General features: G+C 39.4%; 1 protein-coding gene across 2 annotated transcripts; it reads right to left on the reverse strand.

Annotated features, from left to right (window-relative positions):
* Positions 1-4496: 4496 nt before the first annotated feature.
* LOC117426119 (putative methyltransferase DDB_G0268948) lies at positions 4497-10606 on the reverse strand. Of its 2 annotated transcripts, none has more exons than XM_034043435.3 (7): positions 10232-10606; positions 7916-8057; positions 7155-7315; positions 6385-6601; positions 5945-6045; positions 5176-5313; positions 4497-4853 (listed from the first exon to the last, which is right to left on the reverse strand). In XM_034043435.3, exons 2-7 carry the CDS (start codon positions 8024-8026, stop codon positions 4766-4768), a joined length of 816 nt encoding a protein of 271 aa, XP_033899326.1. In that variant the 5' UTR covers positions 8027-8057; positions 10232-10606; the 3' UTR covers positions 4497-4765. The 2 variants fall into 2 exon arrangements, with proteins under 2 accessions (XP_033899326.1, XP_033899327.1); XM_034043436.3 differs by lacking the exon at positions 10232-10606 and adding an exon at positions 9473-9838.

Genomic DNA, 10606 nt, shown 5'->3' on the forward strand with positions numbered 1-10606 from the left:
GGGGACAGGTAGGGGACATAGCAGTGACGTGTATGCAGCCATGCACAGAGAGAGGAGAGGGGGAGGGGACAGGTAAGGAACATAGCAGTGACGTGTATGCAGCCCTGCACAGAGAGAGGAGAGGGTGAGGGGACAGGTAGGGGACATAGTGGTGACGTGTATGATTCCACACTCCATATGGTCATGGATTAACCATCAGTACATTTTTTCTGTGTTAAAAGTTTTCTTTTTACACCAACTTTAAGGCTGAAATGAAGGTACCTGTAGCTCAAACACTACGTTTCTCACTAATTGACATCCTTATATGGGTAAATTGGTCCACATCCTAGTGCTTAGAGAACTAGTTTGTTGGTACACAATGGGGCACTGCTATTTGTACAATGATTCATTTACGGTGACCTACTTTCAAACATTCATCTCGAATGTACTTTCCTAGCTTTAAAGACATGCTTGCTGTGACTTGGAATGCCACCAGAGTAAATAAAGTACAATACCAAAATATTTAATATTACTGATTAATACTGGAGGGAACATGGAGCCACTTTGTGACTTGGAGCTTGATTTCAGGCCACTACATGGCACACCAGGGGAGACTTGGGGTTTGATACAACAAAGTTGCCTCAAACTAGGTCTCCTGGAACAAGGTTTCAAGCTACTGTTCCTGAAAAGTGGCTTTGTGTTCCCTAAGCTTTAGAGTGCTTTCTTTGCAGTATAAAGATATTTCAGATACACTTCAAAATGCATGTACATTAAGTATATACAGTTACACTGTAGTTAGCACACAACGCTGTGATTGTGATGATGGAGCATCATACATTAACAACATGCATTTAACAAAGTTATACACTTGTAACTGTGTCGTAAGTACATGCATTCAATTTTGTAACTTCAGTGTATCTAATATATATATTTTCAAACTAACAGCAAGAGCACTGGGAAAGCCTAACACCTGCAAGTTATCTGGATATTCTACCTTCCCTTATTAGGCTGTGTTGAAAAAGCCCCTTCACCTAAATGAAACAGCCCAGTATTAGCACAAACTGATCTAACCCCCACCCCAACACTAACGCACATGATAACTGCAATGTGCAGCCACAGCATTTTATAAACTCCTGTACCTTGTACCTAGATCGTTTAATTCCTTCAGAACTATGTAACTCTGCAAACAGTCAATCCAAACATGACTAATTCAATAGTTGCCGTGGCTTATAAGTAACTATGTTATAAAGGCATACGCAAGACAAGGCTTAGTTAACTGTTGGTTTGCTGTGTTGAGTGGAGTTTTCTTCTCTGAAGCTGAGGGAACACAAAGCCACATTGTGGCTTATAACTTGGTTTCAGGAGACTAGGTTTCAGGTCACTGAATGGCAAACCCAGGAGAGACTTGGGTTTTTATACGGAAAAGTTGCCTCAAACTAGATCTCCTGGAACCAGGTTTCAAGCCACTGTTCCTGAAAAAGTGGCTTTGTGCTCCCTCAGCTTTAGACTGCACTAACATGATGCTGTTTTGATTGAAGCCTTTTTTTCCTAGGGCTCTTCAGAAGTCTGTAGACTTCAACTGACCTGTAAGAGACATTGGTGAAGCCGGGATCCCTCCTGGCCTCCTCCAACTGTGCCTCGCTCACGTCAATCCCCACCACCTTCTGAAAATGAGGGGCCAAGCCAAAGGTACCGTGACCAGAGCCACAGCCCACATCCACTGCCAGGAGGAAGGGCTTCTCCTTCTGGGGTGAAGGAGACCATTAGCACCCCGTACACTGCTCATGTGCAAAACCTTCAGCTGGACACTTGAGTATTGCCTAACACTGTTCAGCCATTCTTAAGAGAAGCTTCGCTAACCTATAACACATACCTGCAAAGTAGTGTTTAGTAGCTCTTGTATCTCTCAGCTGAAAACGAAATTGCTGCTGTAGTTTAAAGAGTTGTGGAGTGATGGATTCTGAATACCTGCTGCCTGCGACGAGAGACAGCAGGCAGTAAGAGGGATATTTAATCGTATACGTTTTGAACCAGAAATGCCAGGAGGGGGATTTACCAAATATTAATTAAAGGATCTGCTCACAGAACATGTCTGATGAACAGGCGGCGCCTATGTGAAGAAACTGAGTTTGAAAGGAAACATTTAGACAAGTATTAAGTGTGACAGATACAATATCGGTTTATTTACAGTTGGCTGGGAAGATCACAAATCTTCTTTTAACAAAAAAAAAAAAAAAAGCACTGGAACACAATGAATGTCCTGGCAAAGGACTTGATGAGATGCATTTTCAATTAAGAGATTTGTATGTTCATAAAGCAAAACATACAAAAGACTACTATTGACCTGTGAATCTGCAGTGAGAAGCAAGTGACAGACAGGGAGAAACAGACAGGCACCCTAGCTTTTATTACCTTGAAGTGTTCTCATCATATTCATTAGACCAGCCGGTACTTCTTATAGGTTGAGGCATGCTCCTTGCCTTCATACAGTCGGTAAGTCATCTTCTCCCGTGCCCTCTCTTTGCAGTGATACATTTTTTTCACTCATAAGCTTATATTCATTCTCATTAACATTTAAATAAACTGCCACATAATGCATGTCAGGCAGTTACAGTAGTCTAGAGGTTAGACCAAACAGCTAGGAGGTTTGAAATTGAAGTTCTCAAGTTGTGTGATCTGGAAAAAGTCCTTTGACATTGACTGTGCCTTGCATGTGGTTGCATAATACTGCATTTTAAACTCAGTGAGTTGCCACACTATGTGATGATTTTCACTACTTAAGATTTCACCGATCAAGTCAAACACTTTTTGATTGCTGAAATCTTTTTAGTAACAGTGCAAATTAAACAGTCACGCATGCAAATAAAAAATAAATACATTAAATGAAAGAAACGGGATATTTACATGCATTTAGCACACAATTTTGTTATTTTCCTTAACCTATAAAATTAAATAATTAATATAATCCCCATCAGCCAAGTTAACTGAAAGTATTGGGACTAGTAAAGAGCACTGGTAAATAATTTAGCACAGGCTAGGGATTGTTATTTAGACAACAGAGGTGAGCTGGGTTATGAAAATCAAATGCACAAACCTGAACTCTCTGGAGCCCCGGCAGCAGTAATATTTTTCTTCTTTTCTTCTTGTTAAAGTAGCTTGCAGTCTCCTTCACCACTTTCTGAAAGTAGACTAACAAAAGCCAGGGTGGGCAGGCTGTTTCAAATTCTCCAGATGGATTTTTCTTAATATGAAACCAAACTTTCTGCAAACTCTCCTGTGTTTGTTTTTAAACTGTGAATTATGCCAGGACTGCCATGTTGCTTAACCCAGCAAACTTGATATGCTCAGCCTCCATCTGAAAAGATACCAGAGTTAAAAACTCAGTACCCCCCAGACCCCATAGCAACAATGTGTCGCCGTGGGACAGCGCAGAATAGTGTAAAAAAAATCAGTCTTTGTGGGTTGTGAATAACCACATTAAACACACACAAAATAGCTTGGGTTGATTGATTATATCATAGTCTTTTGCAAACACGTGTTAACCAAAATATTCTTAATATTACTATTAAAAAAAGGGGAAAAGGATCAGTATTTGAGTGAAACAAAAGCACAGCATGGTCACATGCTCATTGTAGATATTCAAGACCAGAGAACTTGTTCTTCTTGACATTTAGGCCGGTAGCCAATACACACAGGTAGGGATCTACAAAAAAAAAACACTTCGACAAATACTGCAACTTATTTTTATTATGTGCTTGTCCACAGAATCTTTTTTAATTGCTTAAAGCGGGTGACATTCTCATTCCTCTCACTGTTACACAGAACCAGCCAAGTGAAGAAAAGCCTTTTTTATTTCTTTATTTTTCCCACTTAGTAACTACCATAGTTCACAGTAAGTAATTCCCAAGAACATCTCTGCAAAATGCACTTATGAGCTGGCATCTCAGCCCATTGCACTGAAGAGAGACAAGGGCTGGACCCGAACCGCAAATCATATGGTTCAAATAACGTCTTACTATTCAACTAGGGCAGCAGTGTGGAGTAGTGGTTAGGGCTCTGGACTCTTGACCGGAGGGTTGTGGGTTCAATCCCCAATGGGGGACACTGCTGTTGTACCCTTGAGCAAGGTACTTTACCTAGATTACTCCAGTAAAAACCCAACTGTATAAATGGGTAATTAAATAATGTGATATCTGTATAATGTGAAATCTTGTAACAATTGTAAGTCGCCCTGGATAAGGGCGTCTGCTAAGAAATAAAATAATAATAATAATAATAACTAGAGAGCAAGCTGAGTAGTGGAGAAGCAATTACGGGTCTTATGCTGATGTCAGTGTTATTAACTGATCAGCTGCTAGGAGCAGATTCATTACACACAAATCATTGGGGTCTATTAATTTGGTCTAATCTGTGGCAGCTAAGAGCACAAACTTGTTTCCAGCCTAGCGTCTTAGCCATGGACAAATGAGACAGGCCTGCAATGCACAATACAAAAATATAATAAGCACAAAACAATGTATTATTACATCGCATTTTAATGTTGTTCACAGGAGTACTATGGTGCGTACAATCACTCAGGGAGGCAGTTACAAGAGTAAAATGAAATACAAACTCCAATGAAGAGTAGCACGATTCAACATGTATTAGCACAACAGAAAAGCACATTAAATACCCACGTTAATTTAGGGCACGATTTTCAAATACTAATTTGTTGTATCTGGAAGTCAAGTACATATTATTCCCCCTCGTTCATGAGATCCCAGCTCTGTCGCAGTAATTCCGGATCTCACTCAGGCTTGGACGCCAACACACAGAAATATTTCTGCCAGATTTCCAGCTCCTTCTCAGCAGAGGAGACGCCCATCTCCAGAAACCTACAGAACACAAGAGATTGATTGATGTACCGTTCTTTTAAAACCTTGTTTTCCAATGGTGTCTCCTTTCAGAAGGACCCCTTTGCTGCTGGTACAGTGTGATTATTAAGAGATTCCATAATATTATTTTACTGTACTTCTATTGAGCACTCATTGTGTATAAAAATGGTCTGTTTGAATGTATTAGTTTGCCTTTCAAGATCAACGGTAAAGTCTCCTGCTCTTATGATAAACGCTATACATGTGAACACTGTTTACTGGTATTAACTACAAACTGTGAATCTCCTTCAAATGGTAAAGAGCTGTGTTTTCTGAGAGTTACCTCTGTTGGATTCTTTGTATCATGGTCTTTGCAGCTTCCGGGTCTGCCTTTGAGTAGGCCTGGTACATGGAGAAGGACTGAACATAACCGAGAAAATCACACACTGATAGACGAGTCTTTACAGCTATATTTTCAACCCTGTTGAAAACCCCAAAATACAGTTATTTGTAATGTAGGAAAAGATCTGTACAAATATGTTAAAAAAAAAAGAGAGAGAGAGAGAGAGAGAGAGACAGAGTTGTTGTTGTTTATTGCAGTATGATTTCTATAGGAAATCAGAGGTTGCATGGTGGTGCAGTCCTGATCAGCTGTGGACTTTTACCACGAAGAACCATTATGTTTGAACTAGCTATTCACATGTGCCTGCTTCTTACCTGTAATGAGTTTGGTCTAAGTCCTCAGTGGTCTGCAGTTCATATAACAAAACCCCCACACAATTGGCACGGGGCCCCTTTGTATGCAATCTCAAAATGAGGGGCCAAAGATTGAATGGACAGTGTGTGCTATCCCTGTTGTGGAGAACTGCTAGATTGGACAAACAAATTAGTTTAATGAAGAAGTTCCCTCTATTCATTTCCTTGATTACAGACTGCACGTTGCACAATCTAATGGAAACCAAATCACGAGAACCTAGCAGGGGCGTTTCACTGGCCTTAATCAGCTGAACCCAGCATGACATTAGCTGAACCCAGCAGTGTGCTCTTACAGCTACTGGTTTCACTGATATCAGCTCATACTGCGTCTCTGTGACCTTTAGCCCCCACTTTACCTTTCCTTCTCTGGGAATCTGATGGCCTCTAATATCTCCTGCAACATTGAGTTTGAAACTTCCACCTGCTTATTTCCATAAGGCATCAGGCAATCCCACACCTGTGTGGCACAAACACAAAGAGAACAAACTCAAAATAGCCTCCCCATAAGAGGAGGATTCAACCCCCTGTTTAATGGTGACATTCAGTGACCAGTGGGGCACTCTACTGAATTTGAATTCAATTAAAAGCTAAACAATTACTTTATATATTTTATAGGTAAAATACACGGTATATTTATTGAATATGTAACATATATAAGCAATTTATACAACCGCCAGCCCAAGATCCTCATACACTGAAGCTTGATCATCAAAGAGTCTTGGGCTTGCAAGTGATACATTTATCCAATGTAACATTGCATTTTCACAAAACAGCCCCTCTATATAACACCTCTCACCTCAGTGAGGACTTCAGTCAGGTCACCAGTGCCGTTATTACAGTGGAGCTCACAAGTGGTTGTGGAGTAGCCCAGCAGGGCAATGCAGCCCCTGGGCTTCAGGACTCTCTCAGCCTCCTTCAGAAAGGCGTCGGCATTGAACCAGTGAGCCGCCGAGGCAGCCGTGACCAGATCCACTGAGCCGTCCTCGAACGGGAGGTCCTCCGCGGGACTGGCCCTGCACAGAGAGGAGGGGGGAAGCCGAGAGGATTGAAGCCCTGCTTACACTCAAATTAGGTTGTTTTAATATTTCCATAGGATTGTTCAGTTAAATATGTAATTCAAATAACCCTGCAGCTCCAGCATTCAAAACCACTAAAGTTATATGTTTTTCATCAGTAAAATATTTAAAATGAAACTCTTAAAATTGCTCTTAAAAGGATTCATCACCTGTGATGGAATTTCAGGGCTGGAAATAACACTCCTATTGCACAGCAGTCTCACCCATTCCTGGTTTTACTACAAGCTTGATTAGCCCCCATGTGTATAGGTAACCAGCTTGGTTGTGTCTTATTAAACTCATAGCAAAACCAGGAATGGGATCAAAATGCTACGCAATGGGAGTACTACTTCCATCTTTGCATTACATGAAAAAAGCTAAAGTTACTGGAAAGACAACATAACTGTGAAAGGAGGGCTAAGTGAAGGCAAAAGCTGAATGGATTTTCTGTACAGCTTTGACTAGATATAATACCTACAGTAACGGGTGTTATCACAGACTCTCCACTGACCGGTAAGTGATATTTGGGGATCCGGGCACTCTCCTCGCCACTGCTAACTGGGCCTCGCTGACGTCAATCCCCACCACCTCCTGGAAATGAGGGGCTAAAACTCGGGTGTTCTGACCCGTCCCACAGCCCAGATCCACAGCCAGGACATGAGGCTTGCCTTTCTGAAATTCAAAGATATACACAAGAAAGAGCTACAGTACTAGCTGACTAGTATCAAAGCCAATCTTAGTGGGTAGTTTCAAACATTAGGTAATATTTAAAACCTTCTCAATATAACCAAGTCAGGTTTTAGCTAACGGAGTAACGACAAAAGGACCACAGTGCATCATATGTCTATGAAACGACAGTATTTGTTGTACAAATCTACCCCATAAGATGTGGTCGGTTGGCTCAGTGTTGAGTCACACACCGTAGTAACATTAACCTAGGAGATCAAAAGTCCCCCCGTACTACAGTGATAGTACTCTGGGTAGGCACATTATACAGTTGCTGCGCTAAGGGTTTTATGTTACCTTTTGCTAAAATGTATTTGTAGACATACTGTAAAATGTTTAAAATCAAAACCTGTTGTATATGCAAATTACCATCAGGTTATCTTTTTTCATGCCTAAACATGTATTCTGACTACATAGAGCTAAATAATTAAAATCACTGCAGCCGTTTCAATTTCTAATTTGAGAACCGAGCCGGCTGCTGTTGAGTAACACTGCCTTGTCTGAAAGTTTTGGATAAATTCACAGCAATACATTATTTTTCCTCACTTTTTTATCCAGATAACTAAGGATTATACTCTTGACTTCATCAGGGGGATCAAAGCGGTACTTCTGATAGATGTCGGCGTGCTCCTTCCCTTCGAATAGCCGGAAAGACATCTCTCCTCACTGTCGTTGTTAGACAAAGTGACTGCAGAAAAGCAAGCAAAGCTGCTTTCAACATTTCTGTGTTAATCATTGTCTTCTGTAACAAGAACGCTTTCAAAACTCTACCAAGTTAGACAGCTATATTGCTAAACGTTACCAGCCTGCAGTAGGGTCTCTGTTACTCTGTTACTGTACTTAACGGTAATGTAAATTACAGGACAAAACTAGCCAAAGTCCATTCTAATTTAAACGCAGCACTTCAGCGAGTAAATGTTCTACTTCTTGTAGATTGAATTTAAAGGTTGCTTACCCATGCACACTGCAGACGAGCAGCACAATCTAATATTGTTATTAATATTATTATTATTATTATGTAGAGCCCCTCCCATTCCTAGTAATGTATTGAATAAAGAACCCCTGACTCAATGTAAGCGGTGGGGCCCTGGGTTCCTAGTATTTACCTGTCTGTTAGAATGTATGAACTGTTTTTTAATGCGACACCTCCACCTATTACAGGGGAAATTTAAAATAAAAGCAACCTTCTTAATAGGAATTATTATTTAAAAACCTAAACCACTATTCATTCACACAACACACAGACAGCATTAACTAAAGTGAATTTACTCACACACACACACACACACACGCGCGTGTGTGCACACACCAGTGATGTAGTTAAGACCAAGACCAAGACCAAGACCAGATATGTTGAGACCGAGACCAGTATATATGTAAACTACATAGAAAGTAATATTCAATGGCTCATAGGCTTCTATAATTCTATTCTCATGTTTTCACATACACAAATAGGATTGTGCTTCAAAAATTACTTAATCTTTTACATCAGACTTTTAGAAATAAAAAAACAATACAATGCATTCATTTTTAAAATTATTATTATTATTATTATTACTACGACCACTACTATTAATATAAACATGATATAAAACTATGCATAGGCTGAAGAATTGTGTTTACTTGATACATTTTTCACAGTGGATTAGCAGAAGATGCTGGTATAACCAGACTACAGTATTGTATACAGTGTGCTTAAAATATATCATTCGTCTTGGGACAAATGCATACAAAAACTTTTTAAAGTGGAAAACCACAGCGAAGGGGAAAAAAGACAGCAACTCCCGTTAAAATCAAGTCCATATCCACACAGAGTTCTCAATAAAAGCAATAGTATTTATTTAATATCATTAACACTATACAGCAAACACAGCTTTAGTGACATTAATAATAATAATAATAATAATAATAATAATAATAATAATAAATGAATTTCATGCTGACGTTTCTCTGCATTTATTTGTGAGATCTGTCCACTGAGCTTGTCTTTAAAGCTGTAAACTGTTTCCTAATTTAATCGGGGTTATCTAATAACGACAAAGCGAGTTGAAATATTGTGTTCGCTAGCTTACACACAAGCTATACACATGTAAATTGGCTTACTTTAAATTAAAGGAAGAAGTTCCGCACACTCTGACACCTTTATGTGGCAATGCTTGCACTTTGCCGTCCATTTATTATTTTTCTCATCAATTTCAAAATTGAGATGTCAAATTTATTGCAGAAACCAAAACTAAACTGCATTTTTCTTAGATTTGCTGCCATTTTTAATGTGACTACAGTGACTATTTATGGGTAATTTTCATAGCAAATATTACTGAAAAAACGTCACGCTCACATTGTCTTTTGCTAGTACGGGATTGGCACATCTTCTAATCGCTCATCTCTCTCTAGCCAATCAGTGGCTCGTTGCTATGGTTTTACCCGTGGTAAGTGTGTCGTCTATGTTGAGAGGACGTTAAATGCGACTACTGTATTTTTGATTATTTTTTTTTTTTTTTTTTTGTAATTAAACCGTATTTGTTGTCATTAATAACTGTTCATGTCTATGCCTGAGTGTGAATTCGGGTGAAAATTAGGATATAACATAATCAAGCGTATTGTCGACGTGCCGAGACAGAGATAAAGACCAAGACCTAATAATGTGATCTCGAGACCAAGATCAGGTCTCGAGACTCCATCTTTCTCACACACACAGCCTGTACACGTGCACAGTAATAAAAATACAATAAAAAAACATTGCATGCCTGAATCGGTGCTAAAAACACACTCAAGATGCCCCTTAACTTATTTATGTAAAATAAGCAACAACAAAAATATATTTTTATAACTAAAATGGGTTTTTGAATGTGCAGTACTCACGACCAGCCAACAAGCAAACAGAGGTCTTTTCCTTTCTCCAGCCGATCGAATGCAGTTTCTAAATCTTCTTTTCCAACTTTGCCAGAGCAGGTACGCGAGGCTTTCTCCCGGTCAGCCCAAGTAATATCTGGGAATCAGTCTCACCTCCAGGCGCCAGCAATATAATTATTTAAATGTTTTGTTTCGTAAAAATGAATTCTATAATTGGGAATTATACTTTTTTTTTTTCTTGAGAGAAACAGGTGGTACTATCTACAGCAAAAATTCAGTTTACTTAGATATATTGGATTCGTAAGGAATACTAACAGCAGTATAAAATATATCGTTTGGATAATACTATTTGAAAAAAAACCTCTCTCACTCACACGCCTCAAA

The sequence above is a fragment of the Acipenser ruthenus genome, chromosome 11 (assembly GCF_902713425.1).
Source record: "Acipenser ruthenus chromosome 11, fAciRut3.2 maternal haplotype, whole genome shotgun sequence".
NCBI lineage: Eukaryota > Metazoa > Chordata > Actinopteri > Acipenseriformes > Acipenseridae > Acipenser > Acipenser ruthenus.

Excerpts from the sequence above, each read along its gene's own strand:
- LOC117426119 (XM_034043435.3), bottom strand. The coding sequence starts at position 8,026 with ATGTCTTTCCGGCTATTCGAAGGGAAGGAGCACGCCGACATCTATCAG. Across the intron at positions 5,314-5,944 it reads AGATTCCCAGAGAAGGAAAG|GGTTGAAAATATAGCTGTAA; the intron begins GTAAAGTGGGGG and ends GGTTTTCAACAG. Across the intron at positions 4,854-5,175 it reads ATACAAAGAATCCAACAGAG|GTTTCTGGAGATGGGCGTCT; the intron begins GTAACTCTCAGA and ends TGTGTTCTGTAG.